The sequence below is a fragment of the Sus scrofa genome, chromosome 8 (assembly GCF_054392235.1).
Source record: "Sus scrofa isolate SSC_HxYL_T2T_F1_AM1 chromosome 8, Sscrofa_HxYL_maternal_Yorkshire_Landrace_v2.0, whole genome shotgun sequence".
NCBI lineage: Eukaryota > Metazoa > Chordata > Mammalia > Artiodactyla > Suidae > Sus > Sus scrofa.
Window position 1 is genome coordinate 135,436,891 of NC_139390.1, and position 20,907 is coordinate 135,457,797.

The window sequence follows — 20,907 nt, forward strand, 5'->3', positions numbered from 1 at the left end:
ATTTCCAAGAAACTATTCTTTGCAAGGCAAATAGGAATAAAACATTCCACATTGACTGCAGAATGTAGCATTTCCTATACCTTAGACTACTAACTGGCTCTTCGAAAGAAACACTTTTTCTTTAATAGTGTTAATCCTGAAACATACCCCTGTCTAATAGATATGGATGTTTCCTTTATGAAACAGATTTTCAATATGGACCACCAGGGGATTAAAACCATTAATAGTGAAATATCCATCTTTAAAACTATTTCACAGAGTATAACACGCACTAAGAACTTGACAAAAAGGGCACCAGCATGGCCGATTTTTGTTTTTGACACCGTATCATGCTGAACACTAAAATATAAGTCAATGTCAAGGCAATGAGGAATGCTTTTGTAAATCTAATCTGTTCCCAAGACACTAAATGATTTTCCAGCTTATCATAGATTTCACATGTGACAGGAGAATCAGCTGTGATCATCGCATTCTTAGAGAGGGTCCACAAACTGGCAGCTGACAAACCAATCTGGATGATTTCCAAAGATTCCAGAAAAAGACTTCTCTTTGTCCCAAACACCCCACTGGCAAAGTCCAAAGATTTTAATTGAGCAGAGCGTGATGGACTTCCTAAAACAGCCCAAAGATTTTGTTCTTTTTAAAAAAATGAATGAATAAGGGAAAATATATGGCTAGTGAGGAGTGGAGTCAAGCTAGCCATCTGTTTTCAGGTCTCCATGCCTTTTTAAACTTTGTTTTTTATATCTTCTTGATAATGAAAACAAGATGTGCATTCCTTACAAATACCTAGTCTTACCCTGTGACCTCAACCTGGTCAACAACCAGACTCTTACTCTCAACCAAATAAATGCAAACCCTTCCAGAACAAATACGCCTTTGAGTCAGGAAGTTCTTTAATATTACTGTGCAGAGATATTTGATGCCCTCCCGGCTGAATATTAGCCATCAGTCCAGCAGGTTAATCCTTGTCCTGCTCCTCCAGAGAGTGGAGGTGTTGAAATAATTTGATCTAGCAGATTCATAAACCCCTTAGTTTAGCTCAAACCCCTTAGATAGTCAAAATATTGCTTGGATCACATGTGAAGTTGCTATCGGTACTATTTTCCAGGCCCAGAGATAACACAGCTCAGGAAAATGGAGCAGTATGGGTAAGTGTTTTACCTAACTCCACTGAACTCTCCTTAGTGTGGTATCTGACAGTGACTTTAATATTTTTACATCATATATAAACATAGATCTTGAAGAGTATTAATTTCTCTCCTTAAATATTAATTTTTTTAATTATCATTTTATATCTTTTATATACCTATTTGTTTCCCTTTTTTGTTCTTCTGGTTGAGAGAGTGAAAGAGAGAGAGAGAGAGGGTCTAACTCTAGTACTTTGGAATCTACCTGAATTTCAGAAATATTATAAAAACTGAAATTTGATGAGCCACCAGAAAATCATATTTATTTAGAGGAAACAACTTAAAAATGTAAAATCGCTTTCAGTTAAGAAGGTGCCATTTTTGAGTACTGGAAAGAGTCTTGAATTTGTTTCTTAACACAGCAGTTATGAATAATCACCATTCTCATATATCATCTACCTCCTGTTCTGCCCTGCTGCAATTCAGATCATGTCTGGGACTAGATGTCATTTTGAATAAAATAAAACCCAAAACCATGCCAAGGTGCCTGGAAAATTTTTTCTCTTAATTAAAAACCCTGTAGGAAAAATATGCCTGGTAGTTGGTGCCTTCAGGAAAAAAAAAACCTACTTCTTATTTTAGTGAATTCTTGGGTATAACTGAAGAAGGCCCCAATAGACTGGAGTGGGCTGACTTTCTGGGATCCTTTTAATTGGAAGAATAAGGGAAATATTTTTGGAGAAATAAAATATTAAAACAGTTTGCTCTTCATCTAAGGAACAATTTTGAAGAGGTTGCAGGAAGGAATAATAAAGATTTTTATATATTTGGTTTTAATCTAGTTTTTTTACTGAGATCATATATACCCAAGGATCAAAGAGAGAACACTATGAAATATTTTCTTGTGTGCTATCGAACTCTGTATGAAAACTGAAATTGCTTTTTTAATATATAAAAGGTGCACCTGCTTCCCCTGACAGCCAAATCCCACCTTTCAAAGCCTCGCCTGTATATTGTTGTCAGATATTTACCTATATTATGAAGACTTCCGGCAACAGTCAACATTTTCCTTCGCATTGAAACATTAATTCTTGTGCTCTAATTTTTTAGTAAGAACATATGGATCTCTGTTCTTTGTCCACGTCTCCTATTTGAACTGATTTGCTTTTCTATTGGTGGCTTCTAGCCTTCTTAATACAAATTCTGGCAAACAAGGGCAGTTTAACACTATCCAGATGGCTTTCTAAGCAGGCACTTTTGGGTATGTAACTATGAAGGTCATTTATCTCTAACAGACAGGTGACTTTTGCATTCTGTTTGTGTGGGTGAGTCCTGCTTATTTCAAATTCTTGCTTCAGGGATGTAGAGTACTTTTAGAGCACAAGAAAGCTTTAATAGCCTTGGAAGAGAGCTTGGGTTAGCCACCTTACTCATAGCAGTGATAGTATATAATCTCCATGATTCACCTCTACCATCCACTGAAGAATAAGACATATTGCTTTTATGTCAATATTTGCTTCTGCAAAATGATTACTTTGTAGCCTAGTTCCTTAAGAGTTTTAGCCTTAGTATTCATAAAAGCTACTAGATAGTCATGTCCATTTCCTGACACTCTATGTAATCTATAAATCATTTCTGGCACCTCTCTGCCCTCAAATTAATGCCTTTTTTCTTCATGTGGATTTAGATCAATAGCAATATAGAGAAAGCGACTCTCCAGTCTAAATACTTTGTGTTTGCAATGCACAATTAACCTGTAAATTACACTGAGATTTCAGAAGAAAGACAAGATATTTGCCAATTTTCCCCAACAGTAATGAAATCAGTTTTTTTTCCATGTAACACTACAAACCAGTCTTTATAGTACCTCATGAATGGCATAAAAATATTTTTTCAAGTTAAAAATGAGCAAAAGAAGTTCATCTTTTTAATTCAAGATAACACAGTGACAATATTGGCATACTCTTTATTAGTACTTTGAATAGTTTTAATAACAATTATTTATAAAATAAGAAAAATATTGAAGTCTCAGTAAGTTTTCCCTATTTCAACTTCTCTTATTTTACTTAATACAGTAAAACATAAAATAAATAATCGATAACATTGTGAAAACTAATTGAGCATTGTTCCAGTTTTTATTTATTGTTTTCTTACTTTAAAAGGTTAGCTGGGAGTTCTCTGGTGGCTCAGCAAGTCAAGGGTCAGGCCTTATCACTGCTGTGACTCAGGTCCCATCTGTGGTGCAGTTTCAAGCCCTGCACCTGGAACTTCCATCTGCAGTGGGTGCAGCCAAAAATTTTTTAAAAAAACTAAGCTGCAGTGATTTCTTGGATGTGATACCAAAGGCACAGGCAACAGAAGAAAGAATACATAAATTAGACTTCATCAAACTTAAAACATCTGTGCCTCAAAGAGCACTAACAAGAGGGTGAGAAGACAACCCACAGAATGAGAAAAACATATTTATTAATCAATATCTGATAAAATTCATATCCAGAGTATATAAATAACAGCTACAACTCGACAACAACAACAAAAACCCAATCCAAAAATTGGCAAAGGATTTGAAAACACATTTCTCCAAAGAAGATAAATAAATGACCAATAAAAACATAAAAAGATGCTTACCAACATTAGTCATTAGGGGGATGCAAATCAAAACCTCAAGGAGATACCACTTCCCGCCAATTAGAATGGTTATAATTAAAACACAAGGAAACAAAAACCAGACAATAACAAGTTTTGGTGAGGATGTAGGGAAATTGGAACCTCATGCCTTGCTGGTGAGAATGTAAAACGCTGCAGCCATTATGGACAACAGTATGGTGGTTTCTCCAAAAATTAAACACAGTGTTGCCAGGTAATTTAGCAATTCCCCTTCTGAATGTATACCCCATCCCCCCAAAATGAAAATCATGGACTCAGTAGATATTTCTACATCAATGTTCATCACAGCATTGTTCACAATAGCCAAAAGGTAGGAACAACCCAAATGTCTATCAACAGATGAATGTGGTTTAAAATAAAAAAGTGGTATGCACAGACAATGGAATAGCATTCATCTTGAAAAAGCAATGAAATTCGGACACATGCTGCAATATGGATGCACATCAAAAAATTTATGCTAAGCCAAACAAAAGTATTATTCTACTATATTAGATATCTAGAATAGGCAAATTCATAAAAGATAGAAAGTAGAATAGAATTAATCAGGGCTGAAGGAAGGGAAGAGGAGCAAGTCTTTAATGGCTACATTGTTTCTATTTGGGATGATTACAAAGTTCTGGAAATGGATAGTGGTGATGGTTGTACAATGTTGTGAATGTACTTAATAGTACTTCACTGTACATTTTAAAATGATTAAAATGGTAAATTTTATGTTATGCATGTTTTATCACACTTTTTAAAGATAGAAGTTTGCTTGTGGAGCAGCAGGTTGAGAATCTGGCCTTGTCGCTGCAGCAGCTTGGGTCTCTGCTGTAGTGGTGGTTTGATCCCTGATCCAGGAACTTCCACATGTTGCAGGTGCTGCCAAACCAAACCAAACACAAATAAGCAAAACCAATCCCTTCCCCCCAAGAGAAACCACACAAACCGAAAAAATTTGACAAAAGTACTCTGAACAGTACTTTCAGTCAGTATTTTTAGCTTCCTGCCTTAGACAGCTTTCAGTTTAAAAAGTGAGATGAGTTTAACTACCTCAGTTCAAGGAATTAATCTTCTTCTGAGTAAGTCTATAGTTGCTGTGTGTTTCCTGATTTTTAATCCCTATTTGGTTTTGACCTTGGACTACTGCACAGCTTCTTCCTTTTGCATTTTCAAAGCTCTTCTTTTCTGTAATGGGAACAATCCCTTAGCTTTGGCTTTCATCTTCGATGTCAATCCTGTCCCTTAAGCTTGCTGATCTTGTGACATGCTCCCTAGTTTTTCACAAAATACAGCCTGATGTTGACAAATCCAGTGTCACCACCACATGACTTGACCCCAATTGTTCAATGTTTGGATTCATATTAAATGTCGGTTAGAAAGCAAAGTCAATAGAGAAAGAAAGCCATGAACATAAAGCTTAGCCATTGTTTCTTCAATGGATTCATGTGATTTGTATCAAAATTTGTAACTGACTTAAATATTCCCGTGAGTTTTTTAATGAATGGGACTTCTATGCATCCACAAACCCTCAGATCCTTTCTCATTACCATCTTTCCCTGAAATGATCTATGCTTACACAAGACCCAAGGTCAGAGACTATGTCTTATTCATCTTTATATCTCCACCGCTTAGCACAGGGCTCAATAGCTCTTACTTAACATATACCACCTAATAACATAGTATTTTATGTGTTTCATACATTTCACATGCATTATTTGTTTTAACTCTTAAAACCACTTTGAAAGTTAGGCATTATTATTATTAATTTTTTAAAGAGAACACTGGAACTTGGAAAGTCTTGACATCTTGAAAGTAAAGCAACATCCGAATGGTAGAACCCAACTCTGACCAATGTCTGTTGATGTATATTCCATTACATCACGTTTGCCTCCTTGAATATCCTTCAAATAACCTTGTTAAAGGAGAACACATCTCTATACTCCTCACATGTCTTTCCACATTGAGGAAACTGAATTCATTCTGCCTAAAAGTAAATGTGATTCACCTGACTGGCCAATTTGAGATAACAAAATTAAGCATGTTTTGCTTAAATAAGCTCATCTCTTTTTTTCCTCTGGGGTCCAGATGCCTGCATATTGCACATATCCTCCTCAGTCTGCAACCCATAAATCTGATCCAGCATTAGGTGCTTAGATCTGTTTCAAGTTGAAGTTCAGTTAGGGATCTCATTCAACTCTTATGTTAAGCACATTCTTTACATAGCTGTAAAGTAATAAATACAGTAATAAAGCTGATACTTTGTTCTCCATCTGCCTTCCTCTTTCTTATCAAATGATTTAGATTCCATGCAAGTCGTTATTAGACCTTTCATAAAGGTCCCCAAAACATCCTTGAATAACTCAAGTCATTTAAGGTGCAGCGAGGAAGTTTCCTCAAGCATATGCAGCACCCCATCACCAGCATAGGCATTAAACAGAACTCAAAAATACTGCAAGGTAACCAAATGATCTTTATTTTTCCTAATAGAGTTGAAAGTTACAAGGGACATTACAAAGAAAGTTTAGAATTTGGGCATTAATGTAAAGAAGAAGCTAGTGTAGCTTCTTGCCATTCAATCAATGGATTCCAGGAAAATTTTAAATGTTGTATCAGATCTTGGATGTTCATTATATCTAAGGCAAACATTTCATACTTTTTAATTTTATTTTTTTTATTCTTATTTTTTTGTCTTTTTAGGGCTGCACCTGTGGCATATGGAGGTTCCCAGGCTAGGGGTCAAATTGGAGCTACAGCTGCCAGCCTATTACACCACAACCACAGCAATGTGGTATCTGAGCTGCATCTGCAACCACAGCTCATGGCCATGCTGGATCCTTAAACCACTGAGCAAGGCCAGGGATTGAGCCTGTGTCCTCAGGTATGCTAGTCAGAGTCATTTCTGCTGAGCCACGACGGGAACTCCATAATTTTTAAATGAAAAGGAGCTGCTTCTGAGTTTTTTTTTTTTTTTTTTTTTTGAAGATATTCACATAGAAAAAAAAATCTAAATGATGTTTGGTGCATCTATTCTTTTTTTCTGTAGGAAGTTATAAAATATGGCCTGTAAAACTTCATGATCAAATCTTTTCTCCATCTGACCATGGCACTATTTCATGTAATCTCTTTTTCTCACAAAGCCTCTTCCCCAAATGCTAGTGTGGAATGTAAATAAATAAAGCTTATTTAAAAAACGAGTGTTAGAAACTAAGTCAGTTATCTAATTCTATAAAATATCACCGGTTTAAATTTACCTGTTTTCTGCTAAGAATATGAAAATGTGGATAGTTCAATTTATGCAATATAGCAAATTTCTTAAATTCTCATATTAGTTCAAAAATGCCATTGTTTCTAAATTACTCAATATATTTATTCCTGTAACTAATATTTCGGCACCAGGTCCTTTATTTGTTTAATATGCTTGGCGTGTAACAATCAAAGGAGTTAATTTAGAAACACTCTTAACTGAATAAACTCTTGCCAGGGACTTAATACTAAGACTAAAATTTAATGCAGGTGACAATATATTTAAACAAATATTTATATATAACGATATGCAATCCAAAGACTTTTTTTTTTAATTTTTATTTTTTTACTTTCTGTTTTATTGTTAATTGACAGGCTGGACTCCACAGAGGTAAAGAAGTTTCCATATATATAATGTAATTTCCAAATCAGGGTTTCAAATTGTGTTGGCCTCTCCAAAATTTTTGACCAAATATCTGGAGAGGCAAAGTTTTACAAAACTTATTTAGAAAATATTGTTTCAAATCATAAAGCATTGAGAAGTATTGACATGTAAACCAAATTTGCTTATAAATTTCAAGTGACATGTTATTACATTTGGATTGTATGCACTTAATAATACCATTAAATTATCATGATATAGACTACCTGTAGTTTGAAAATTCTGATGAATTCTTAAAGAATCTCAGCTATATGTTACTTTCTTTATTCTAGTTTTCATAAGGCAAACCACAGTGAGGTGAAGTAAAATAGCTTTAAAAAGAATAAATACTGTAATAGGAAAATTTCATTAAGGAAGAAACTGATAATCAAAAATTATCAAGCTGACCAAAGATCATACCCCAAATTCAATGTATTATGAAAGCAACTGACCCTTGAAATTGTTTTCCTTGATTTAACTTGGTTTCTTCAGACAGATATCTATGCCACTTTATAAAATAGCTCTTACGAGATGTAAAAACCAAAAGAATAGAAATATAACTACCATTTGAACATTTTGCACATTTTTTGTTACTATAGTTTTTAGTCATTATAGTATAGAGAAATATTTTTTTAAAAGATGGTCTTATTAAATTGGCTTTTTGTGCATGGTTGCTTGCCCATAATTCTATTAGCAGACGAAGGAAAAAAAATCTATTCATTTTATCAACTCTGTGTTATATTTTTCTCCTAAAATAATTATAGGCAAACAAGTTTTAAATAATTATGCTAAAAACAAAGTTGAATTATTGTTCTATTTATTTTGATTTAAAACAAAATTTCCAATGTGTAAACAGAATTAACTATCTGATAAATATGCTTTGTTCTGAAAAAGATAAAATATTTTCAAAAACCTTCTTGTTCTAAATAAAATAATATTTCTGGGATGTGGCATAAGCACTCTAAAATGTTATAACATCTATTAAGTGAAAAAAATCTGGGGTAGAAAATCAAATTTATTCCAGTTCTCACATACATGAAAAAGAAAAATTATGCACATCTTAGGCTAGTCCTACATTCCATGTTCTTTCACAGACTGAGAAGACACCTTAAGGATAAGATATCAAAATGCCTATACTAAAATAATTTACTTGCCTGATATTTTAACATATATATGAATATGCTGTAATGAAACAAACAAAACTACCAAGTTTCCCTTAGGGAATTTCATACTTTAAAGTAATTAAATACATTTTTAAAGTAGGTGTGAGGTCCTTAAATATAAGGCCGAAGATTTAATGATTCTCTTAATATAACTAAGGATAGTAATTCAGAGCATAGTCTTGAGGCAAACACTTTCAGTTGCCATGACTGCCTCTGCTACCATGGATCTGCATGACCTTAGGCAAGTTATTAATCTGTCCAAGCCCCAGTCATTCCATTTAATAAAATTAGCATTAAAATATTTATACTCGTTCTTCAGATGTTACCATAAGGATTTGGTGAGATAATAATAGTAAATATCCATCATGCCATTTAACATGTACTTACTGTCTGCCAGTAATTATCTAAGATATATTGAGTATAAAGTACTTAGCAGATTGGCATATATTTAATAAATAAAAGCAAATTATTAAATGAATATAATTTTGTATACCGTAAGAATATAATCTTACAATGGTAAACATTATGAATAAAACAAATATTATATTTTGCTATAATTTAAAATAGAGCTATTATTTCAGTAATTCCATGCTCGGCTTTATATGCAAGAGAATTAAAGCAGGGACTCAGACATTTGTACATTATTGTTTATAGCAGCTTTATTTAGAACAGTCAAAAGGTAGAAACAACACAAATGTCCATCCATAGATGAGTGGATAAAGTGTTACATAAAATTCCGACGCTGCTACAAGACAGTAGAACCTTGAAAACCTTGTGCCATGTGAAACAAGCTAGACACAAGAGAACAAATACTGCATGATTCCGCTTCATAGAAGCAAATTCATAGAGACAGACAGTAGAATGGTAGTTGCCAGGGTCTTGGGGAGAAGGAATGGAAGTTATTATTTAAGTTCTCTTTGGGATGATGAAAATGTTCTGGAAATGGATAGTGGTAATAGCTACATAATATTGTGAATGCACTTAATGCCTCTGAATCATACACTTAGGAAATATTTAAGAAGGTAAGTTTCATGTTGTGCATAATTTACCACACTGTTAAAAAAGTAAAAACCAAAACAGAATAAAACATTATTATCAGAAGAACAAAATCCCAAGGTAGCAAACTGTTCAGAAATGATGTTTTAAAAGTGGCTCTATATTTATTGCCTATTTATGATTTGAAGCACCTGGTATATTTCTAGCACTGAAATTGCCACACGGGTGGATAATGGAAGATGCATGGGGTTATTGTGCTGTGCCACACAGATCAGCATTAGAGCTGAACATTTTCCTCCGTTGCTGGGAGTGTTGTGGGCTGACAATTCTCAGCACTCAGCCCTCTCAGGAATTACCTTCAGCTGGAGAGCTACCTTGTCCAAGGTCAAATCCCATTCCTGAGGAGAGCCTTCTCACAGTGAAGAGCTGAAGGGCAGTCGGAAGGCCGTTCTCCTTGCCATGATGTGGGAAACTTGAAAGGGTTATACTCAGGGCTCCAAACAGGATCAATTAGGTCTTCTTTGAAACTGCACTGCAGCCCAGCTTCTGCCTCTGCTCAGTCTTTCTTCCATTATTCCACAGATGTTTTTCCATAGATGTTTGAGTCTGACACTCCCTACTAAATGTCTAATATGCTAATTTCCATCTCCGAGTAACTTTTCATTGAGGAAAAGAGAACACTGAAAGATTTCTAGGTCACTGGCATAAGATCTTCATGGACATTGAACCCCAGGGAACTAAAATGTCCTGATGACCTCTCCTGCTAAAGAAGGGGAGTATAGGGCGGGTATTAAATGGAGTCTTGGTCCAGATCTAGCCCACGATAGTCCACTCAGTTCATCAATACACCCAGTAATGTCCCATTTCCCAATTATACACTCGAAATGGACATATTTGTTAATCAGCACAGCCTCTATATTGTTTTCCTTGCCTGAGTCCTGCAGGAGTATGGAAAGTCAAGTAGAACTTCTGAAACTTCTCTCCCAGCCAAGACTGTAAATTGAAACCAGTATCATATTGGAGTTCCCTTGTGGAGCAGTGGGTTAAGGATCTTGCATTGTCTGGATCACTGCTGTTGCATGCATTTGATCCCTGGCCTAGGAACTCCCACATGCCCTGGGCCAAAAAACCCAAAACAAACAAACAAAAACAAACAAACAAACAGTATCATATTACATGAGACATGGGCAGAGATTAGTGCTCCTAAAGGAGGCGGGGCTAGTGGTCCCAAGAGATCTCCATTTAAATCACAGCTACAGAACCAAGATGCTTCCTGGATGCGAACAGTCAAACTAAATTAAGCAGTAGAAGCAGTAGCTTTCACTGCAATTGCTATGCTAGATGTGGTATTTCTGCCAGAACAGATAAACTTGGCCTCGGGTATGTGGTACAAAGCCTTTGGTCTGGAAAATGTGTTCTTTTTCACCCTTTTCAGAAAAGAGGAACAGAAACAATTAGCATTCCCTTGGAAGTGACAATAGTGTACGTTTGCAGTCTTGCCCCAGGGTTATGTTAACACTTTCTCCCTCTGTCAAAGAAATCTGGACTGGCGGCACATCCTGAAGAATATTCTGCTGGCACATGATACTGATAACATCACACTAATGGAGCCAAATAAACCAGAAATGACAACTATGTTGGAGGCTTTAGTAAGACAAACATGCTCCAGAGGGTGAGAGGCCAGCAAAATTTCACGGGTCTGCTGCATCTCTGACGTTTCTAAAAGTCCTATCATTGAAGAATGCTGGGCCAACCTCTTCAAGCAAAAACACAAATTATTGCCCCTCCCATCTGCTCCTACAAAGAAGGAAGCATAATACCTGGTAAGCCTCTTTGAGTTTTGGAGGCAGAATATGCCACAGCTGGGAATATTACTCTGACCCCCCCCCACCACCTACATACACATGAAAAGCTGCCAAATGTGATTATGAAATAGAAGGGAAGGGGGCAGGGCACAACCTTTAAAAGAATAACAGAGACATTGAGGCTATGATATAAACTGGTTAGAACCAATTAGGCCCAAGCTGGCAGAAAAATCCACTTCCAGTGGACCTTGAGCCTCATTATATGCTCATTGTAACACGCCAGCATATACTAAGTGACACGCCCACAGGTGCCAAGACAGACCATAAAAGGCCAAAAGTGGGCAGTGGCCCAATTTGCTGGAAGTGTCCACCCCTTCTCTAAAATAGGAGCTAGGCAGAGTAGACCATGCTTGTATACTGATTAGATTGGAGAAGAGAGAAATAGAAGGAATGATTCATGAAGCAGGATGTCTAAGAAGATGGGAAAAAATGGGATGGATGCAAGGTGTGTTCGAGACACTTAAACTTCCTTATTGCCGTGGTTCTCATAGTGAGGAGCCTCGACTAGCAGCATTATCATTACTTGGGAATATTCGCTCTGCAAATTATTGGGACCTACTCAAGGCCTACTGAATCAGAAAGTCTGTGGTGGAACCTAGACATGCAGGGTTTAACAAGCTCTCCAGGTGATTCTAATAAATGCTGCATTGTAACAACAGATAAAAATGTCAGGTCCAGAGGAAGGTAGATTTGCAGATTTGGTGGTGGAAAGTTGACAGTTTCCATTTACTACACCTCTTAGAGCTCAGGCAACTTCTGTCTTGAGGATCTCCTTTCTACACCCGTCCCCACCACAAAGGTAAGTTTTAGTTGGTTCCTGTCTGAGAACAAAGACTGGAAAGAGGATGGGAGGCAGTCTTTGTAATTACTGGCTAATGAGCTCAGCAGCAGGTTACATAGGCACCAGGGAAATGGCTCAACCAGGGAGAGGGGATCCCAGAAACAGGGCAGACCTGAGTACCACTTTTCCTTAAACGGATGCTGTCTTCAAGAAAGACGAGGAGGTCAGTTGAGTGACTGAAAGTCTGAAATTTTTTATTTAAAGAGAAAAAATATTACAGGAATAGTCTGTTAAATGTTTGTGCAAATTCTAACCTTAAAACCAATTGGTCGAGTTTTTCCCCAATTATCTGGAAAATCCAGGCTTTTAAATTCAGATTGGACTTAGGCAAAATAGGGGAAATATATTTTTGCCTTACTTTTAAATTGTAGTGTTATCCTGTAACATCATATATTTAAGCAGGCAATTTCTTAAAAAATTAAAGGGGGAAAAATGAAATGCAATGTTCAAGTTTATGCCCATCTTGTCATGATATTCTTAACAAGTTATTAACATGAATTTAAAGTTCATCGTATATTACATGGTGAACACAAAAGCCTTGTAGACGATGAAAAAAAATTTACTATTTTATTCTATGAAAGAGAGATAAGCATTAAAATGCAGAGAAGAATAGATACTGCCTAACTCAGTAGAGGATATTTAATTTAAAAAATTAAATGGTTACTTTTTAAGGAAGAGAAATAGCATAAATACTATGATATGCTTAACTAATTTGCTTATAACTAAAAAAAGCTTTATTCATATACTGTGATATTTTATGTATATAAATAAATTCTCAGCATGGAGGAACATCTGGTTTAGTCACATATATATGTGTGTATATATATACACACACATCTATTATGTAAACATATGCATATCAATTAAGCTGTTAGGCATCTTTAAATGTTTGTAATGCATGTTAACATGTATGTAAGTTCTACACAGCTAAACAAGAGTGTTAAAAGCAGGTCAGTTCTAGGAACCTGTTATAGGAAGGAATGAGTAAATGTCAGACTATAACATTTAAGATTGCCTACTGCTTAAGGAAAATTAGCATATTGAAACCAGAACCTAAAAAAAAAAAAAGTTTCTGTTTCATATCAGAGGATTTATTTGTAAGCATAAGCATGTATTCTCTGGAGCCATAAGCGTAGGAGAGCAGACAATATTCCATATATAACTTGACCACCATTTACTTTCTAAACCCTTCCATCCCTTCAAATCAATTTGCTGCATTTGATTTTTTATCAGCTGGATTTATAATGAATTTATAATTGCATTTGTGATGTAATGGTTTGGGGGAATTCTGATAACAGAAAATTTATGCTATCTAAAGGAGACAATAAAATTATATGTTGGTAATGAGAATGGGATTTTGCTTGTACCATTTTGTACCCTGCTGCAATCTTGCATCAAGCCCCTTTGAGCTACACATGCAACTCCTATTACCACTAATTGCAGTTTCACTACACAGGCACATCAAAAGAAAAGACACAGACCTCCTTTGTGCTGTGGGTTTTGTAATTCTTTTTATATTATATAATGAGATCCAATTCTACTTTCACAGTTTAGGTACTGGTCGTTCTTATTTCAATATTTACCCATTTCCAGTCCCCCCCCCCCCCGCCTTCATTCTTTGAAAGTCTTGGGAATGTTCAAACAGATGTATAAAAATGAAAAGGGCTAATTACGTTTCCCATGGCATCATTCTCGATTCTAAAATGAGAAGAAAAATTCTCATGAGGGTGTATGTCTTTATGAACTTTAGGATTAATATAGTTAAAATAGTTATAGTTAAAAACAGTATCTGGAACTTGATATCTATGAAGGAATTTATTTAATAATAAGCATTTTCAGAAGTTTAAGATTTGTAGCCTTTTCTAGTTCAAAAAATGTAGTTATTTAATATAAACAATATGATGGTTCCTGGGCAGGCAGGACTGTGCAAAGGCACCTGGGTGCTCTGTTCCAGCTCTGCCCTCACCAAACCTTTCAAGACCTAAGAGATATTCTATACAAAGAGGAGGCAGAGCTCCATGCTGTGCCCTCTGTCAGAGGGCATCACCATCCGTTCTGCAGACACCTGGGAGTGGTCCCTGCCATCCGCATCTCCTCTGCCCTGTATTTCCCCCTCCTGCAGACTCTGAATAGTTTCTTCTTGTAAAGAGCTCATGATTTTAACTTTTCTTCTTATTGCCATCATCAAAGGTCATCCAACGTCTTTAGCCTCATTTCTAGACTATTTCAGAGACTCTAAACCTGGATCTCTGCATCAACTCTGTCCATGTCCTCTTCTCTCCATATGAAAACAAGAATCTACCTGAAAATGCAAACACCATTATACTTCCTTCCAGGTTAAACTATTTCAGTGGCTCTTCATTGCTCTTTCGATAAAGTCAAAATTGCTCCAAAGCTCTGGTTCACCCTACTTCTTCTGCCACACATTGCACTTAAATTGCCTTTGGCCTTTCTTGGTTCTTTATTTGACATGTTCTGTGGGACCACAGGCCTTTGCAGACACTCCCTGCTCTTTGTAAAACTCCCTCCTACCCCTTCCTGTGCACAAATGTGTACACACACACACACACACACTCACAAACATAACACACTTTCTCTCTGTCTACTCCTTTAGGACCCCATTCATCAGATTTGCAATTCAAGTACGACTTCTTCAAACATCTCTGATTTCTCCTATCAGGTAAATAAAATACATTCTCACAGCACTCTACTTCCCCTCTGGAGCCCTTCGTCCTTCCTCTCTTCTTTCAACAAACATTTAATGAATAATTAAATTATAGGACAGGCAGGCATGATTCCAGGCGCTGGGGAACAACAGTCAATTAGTCAGAAAAGATCCCTGCTCTCAGAAGCTTCTATTCTAGTGGGATACATGCAATAAATAAACAAAAGTGCAAGTCAACAAACAAAGAAGTGCTATGAGACCATTCCAACAGGGTAGTGTGCTAGAGACTGTTGAGGGGAGGAGGCCGCACCCCTGGGGAGATGGGGAGAGGTTCTCTAGGGAGACATTTTACTGAGACCTGAATGGTACGTCAGTTATATTTTCTTGTGTAATTACTAGATTAGTTTCTGCTTCTCCCACTCAGGTGCAAACTCCACAATAGCAAAGACTACGACAGTTTTGCTAAGAAATTCTGTATCTTAGAAGATCCTCAAGAAATATTTTGAGTAAATAAGTAAATATAAATACCACTAGTTTTATGGGGTTAAGGATCTGGCGTCACTGCTGTGGCTCTGGTTACAGCTGTAGTGTGGGTTCTGCCCCTGGCCTGGGAACTTCCCCATGCTGTGACAAGTTTCAGCTCAGGTTTATCTGGATGTGAATCTTTGTCTCATTTTTAATTTGGACACATTATTAAAGCTCCTAACCTTCAATTTTCTCATCTGCTGATGAAGAAAGTAACACTTAGTTATCAAATAAATTCTTATACATATCTCAACCATCAGCATGTGATTTAAACTACCGTAAATCCAAAGATGTGCGTCCTTCCTGTGGTATTTCTCCTCTGTGTCTGAATCAAGAATATGATTATTAAAAATTTAATGAAAGCCTCTGGCATTTACTTTTCTCCTTTGTTAATTACAATAAGGATACCTATGTCTCATGGTTGTTTTGAGAAATAAAAGAGACATTAACCTATGCAAGACCTTAGTCCAGTTTCTGGATTGTTACAGGCTTTGAATTTTATTTTATTTTACTCTAAAAACCTTTCGGAATACATAAGAGGAAAGACACTACCTAAGTTCACAGTATTATCAGACAAGAGTTTTAAAAATGATTTTCCTGTGCAAAGAAGGAATTTAGATTCTACAGCATGTGTGTATATGTGTTTATAAATGTATATGCAATATGCCTGTATACAGTATACACACACGTCTGTGTACTTCCTGAGCAATATTATGCATGACTAACATTTACAAAGATTGTTATTTACAAAACACTTCTCTGAATATTCTTGTGTTAGATTCTCAGTAACCAGTGAGGCAGGTATTACAAGTTATAAGGAAACTTCAAGTGAGAAGAGCGATGGGGGTTGGCCAAACTCTTAGGTTACATGCCTTATCCTGTTGCTAACAGTGAGCACTGCCCTGATTTGCTGGCAGGTGTTGGTACAGAGGGCACCAACTCTCAGGTGCTGCAGAGGCAGAGAAAAGAAGAGGTACCTCATCGCTACTTCCAGAGTATGGCACAGGCAACACGATCAGTTGGTGCTGGAAGACAGATTATTTTACCCTCACAATCTCTTAGTCTTTTGCAGTTCAGTGCCTAAGCCTGTTTGGAACACTGCATTGATTTCATCCTTCTAGCAGAGAACAATCACTGTGACTTTCCCCACTGACACACTTTTATCTGCTGTAAGTTCATTCTTTGCAGGTTGAGCACATAAAACTTTAAAGGAACAGTGTTAAAACTAATCCACCTTCCCTACCCATAGAAAAATTAAGTACTCTACCTTATGAATGCTTTAAAAGTATTTCCAGGGACTATATTTAATCTAAGACCACTTCAAAAATATAATAAAATTAAGAAAAGAACTTACCTTGCATTTTCACAGATTAAAATGTTATTTCAAGTGGTATTTGCAGAAAAGTAGCTGAGTATCTGTGACCCAAATGATGCTACTTTCATAATTTTCTTTTCAGACCTAAAATAAGGGGTGGTGATATGAGTAAAATAGTTTGATTGACCTGATTTTTAGTTTCTGTAATAGTGTCAATAAACCTTAATTCCTCTATAGTTTCAAGCATTTGTGAATATTTCTATTTCGTGCTGGATGTTTATATTTCTGAAAAAAATGTGGATACAGGAGAAAAAATTATATTTGTAGATGGAAGGTATTGGACTAATATGCTTTTCTACTTATTCTCTAATACTTCAGTGATTCTATGATCCCTGGTCATGTGATCAAAATTCATAATTTTTTGTGATATCTCGATCTAGACTAAAGATCAGAAATAATAGCGTAATAATACTTAACACCTGAGAGGAACTTTGGAGAATTGCACATTGGTCCAGGTTGAATTCTAAAATTCCGTAATGAGAACATGGCAAAGATGAAAGGATTTTGCAGATGTTAAGGTCCCAAATTAGTTGGCTTTGAGTTAATCAAAAGGGAGATTATCCTAGGTGGGTATGCCTTGATCAGACAGAAGCCTTAAAGAAAAGTTATCCCAACAGCCCTGAAGAGGCAAGTGCCAGATAAGAGTCTTCTAGTGACAGGAGCAAAAAACAAGGACCTCAGTCCTACAACTGCCAGCAACTGATTTCTGCCAACGGCCACCTGAACAGCTTGGACATGGACCCTGTGCTCCTGAAAAGAATGCAGCCTACTAATACTTTGTCACCTGATGAGACCCATAACAGAGGAGCCGGCTAAGCAGTGCCTAGACTCTGACCCACAGGAACTGTGAGATAATAAATGTAGGCTGGTTTAATCTACTGAAAAAAAGCTATTGAGGAATTAGGAGTCCTCCATTAGACATATCCACATTACAATCCTAGATTTAGGAGTTCCTGTTGTGGCTCAGCAGGTTAAGAACCTGACATAGTGTCTGTGAGGATGTAGGTTCGATCCCTGGCCTTGCTCAGTGGGTTAGGAATCCAGCCTTGCCACAAGGTTGCCAGCATAGGTTACAGATTCAGCTCAGATCCCATGTTGCTGTGGCTGTGGCATAGGCCAGCAGCTGCAGCTCCAATTCAACCCCTCGCCTGGGAACTTCCATATGCCACGGGTGCACCACGCCCCCCCCAAAAATCCTAGATTCCTCTACTGGATATTTACTTAATGATGGCCACTGTGTTTCAGGCAGTGTGCTAGGATCAGACAGAGTGATAAATACTGAAGGCTATACTCTTTTTTTAATTTTAAAAAATGGGAGTTCCTGTCGTGGTGCAGTGGTTATCAAATCCGACTAGGAACCATGAAGTTGAGGGTTCAATCCCTGCCCTTGCTCAGTGGGTTAACGATCCGGCGTGGCCGTGAGCTGTGGTGTAGGATGGCAGCTATAGCTCTGATTCGACCCCTAGCCTGGGAACCTCTATATGCCATGGGAGTGGCCCAGAAATGGCAAAAAGACATAAAAAATGTTTTATGAAAGTACAGTTGATTTACAGTGTTGTGCCAATTTCTGCTGTACAGCATAGTGACCTGCTCATACATACATATACATTCTTTTTCTCATATTCTCTTCCATCATGTTCTCTCCAGAGAGACTGGATATAGTTCCCTGTGGTGTATAGTAGGATAAAGACTACATTTCCGAGGGTAAGTGAAACAAAAAACAATTTGCTCCCTTTCTCAAGCACAGTAGTGTGACATAATAAGAAATACATATGTGGTCTCTGCCCCTGATTCCTGGCACAGAGTTCCTAAAACCCTTGTAATTGCTTGAGTGAAGAGGTGCTAGGAGCACCTTTGTTTTAATATTTGGTCATCAGCCCCAGTCTGAATCCCAACACAGAACTCCTAAATCCCTCGGCACGTCCTGGGTGATAGGAGTAACTTCTCTTCTAATGAGGGGATGCTGGGTCGGCGTCTGGATGGAGGCTGGACACCAGAAATAAGCGATGATTAGAAGTTTGGAAATTGCAGGCGCATCCCCACCCCATCCTTCAGGGAGGGAAGATGGGGAGGAAATTGAGTGAATAATCCATCGCGCCTGCATGATTAGGTCTCCATAGCCCTAAGTGACAGCATTGGGAGAGCTTCCTGCTTGTTGAGCACACCCATGTACCGGAAGGATTTCACCTTCCAGCTCCAAGGGGACAAAAACTCTTGCACCTGGAAACATTTCGGATCTTATCAAATGTTCCTCTTCATCTGGCCATTCATCGTGTTCTTTATCCTTTATATAAACCAGCAAGTATAAGTCAATGTTTCCCTGAGTTTATGAGTCATTAGCAAATCATCAAACCTGAGGAGGGGGTCTTGAGAACACCCAATTTGTAGCCACGTTGGACAGAAGTGTGGACCCTCTGGGGACGAACTGTTGCAATTGTTTTCTGAAACCGGGGGAAGCCTGTAGGACTGAATCCTTCATGGGAGGCCTCTGTGCTAACTTTAGGGAGTGTCAGAATGAATGAAATTGTAGGACACCCAGTTGGTGTTCACAACGAACTGGAGGATGGTTGGATGTGGAAAACCCGGGCATTTGGTGTTGGAAGTGCTGTGAGTAAGGAGTTCCCCTTTAATTAGCCTCTGTCTAATCCCTGCTCTTCTATCCCTACTTCATGCCCAGTACATCCACGTTCTCTGCCCTGGCATCATGAATATCTACCTCTGCGGCTCTTTTCTTCGCTTCAATGATAGACGGTAAGAAATACTTTTGTTAAGGGGCAGGGCTGGTGCCCTGGATCACAGCACAGACTTTCCATGGTCTTCTCAAATTCTTAAAGGTTTACATATTTCAAATTGCTCACATGAACCCAGGATACTAATTTTTGTCTTGATGTGATTTACTTCCTTGACTTAAAGCCCTGCTTCTCTCAGTAATGGCCCAAGATTTCCCTGTGAAATCTGAGCTGTTTCCTGAAGACAGAAAATCTGACTTGTGGAATCTAACTGAAGCCAATTTCCAGCCCTGGGGCCCTCTTGTTAAACCTGTCCTGTTTCCTCTTATGCTGCCTCATTGTTGAAGCCTATACATATGAGTCATTCGTTCCCAGTCCTTTGTCCTTTGTCATTAGAAATTGCTTTCAGCATCTCTAGGAGATGGGAACCAGATGTGTCTTAGTTACATCAGACTTCCTGGTTCTGAACCTAATTTTGAAACAAATTTGGGATATTTGAGTCTGAGCATTTCTGTAATAAGATGGAGTATTTGAGATATTATTGCAAGATTTGTGGGGTTTTTTCCTCCCTATATGTCCTCTTTTTTTCCTTTTGCTGCAACCCACCTCAAATAGGGAGATCTCTGTACTTCTCTGCTTTAGAGGCCATCTGAAGCAGGCTAGGAAAAGAAAAAAAAAAAAAAAGAGAGAGAAAGAGACATTTCGCTATCCCTTTTAACTATTTTTTCCCCAAAAGCTTAAGGTCTTTTTGGAATTCTTGCACATAGAATTACAAAGTGAAATAGGCTTAGTCTATTCTAGGAAGGGATTTTCTAGGCTGAATGAAGGAGAGCTGAGAAGACAGACTGTTTTAGGAACAGAGGGGAAGCCTCTGCAGAGCCACCAGGAAATTGGTAGTTCTAGGTGAGGAATGTGAGAAAAGGCATTTGGTAGATGAGACCAAATGCAGCCCTGCAAATGACCTATGCTCTGGGAGCAGCATAGAGGCACAGCACACAAACCCTTCCACCCCGTCTTGACTGAGCTCTTTCAGTTGCCTTGAATGTGCTCCCTTCTGCTGGACTGTCCCTACCCCACGCCTCTTCAAGGCCCTTCGAATCCACTAAAGCCTTTCTCTTAACCTCATGCCCTTGTGTGCGTTCGCTCCATTGAACACTCCCCAGTTTTATCAGTGTCACTCATTCAGCACTGAATCCTACTACTTTCTAGCCCACCATCTGATGCCTTGGATTATTTAACTTTTCTTTCATTCATATTTTAATTTGGATTAAATTGCAAATTCTCAGAGTTAAGGACAAGGTTTTA

At 37.5% G+C, this 20,907-nt stretch overlaps 1 protein-coding gene across 3 annotated transcripts in view; it reads left to right on the plus strand.

Moving 5' to 3' along the window:
* The first annotated feature begins 1,111 nt into the window (after positions 1-1,111).
* Positions 1,112-20,907, plus strand: part of LOC146401072 (uncharacterized) — a 48,921-nt gene continuing 29,125 nt past the window's right edge. Inside the window, exons 1-3 of one of the 3 annotated variants that reach the window (XM_084973444.1) lie at positions 12,179-12,266; positions 18,521-18,577; positions 19,551-19,624. In XM_084973444.1, the coding sequence (XP_084829570.1) occupies positions 19,615-19,624 (10 nt within the window). In that variant the 5' untranslated portion in view covers positions 12,179-12,266; positions 18,521-18,577; positions 19,551-19,614. Of the gene's footprint in view, positions 1,152-12,178; positions 12,267-18,520; positions 18,578-19,549; positions 19,625-20,907 lie in introns of those variants that run through there. The other 2 variants (XM_084973445.1, XR_014813360.1) reach the window with 2 other exon arrangements.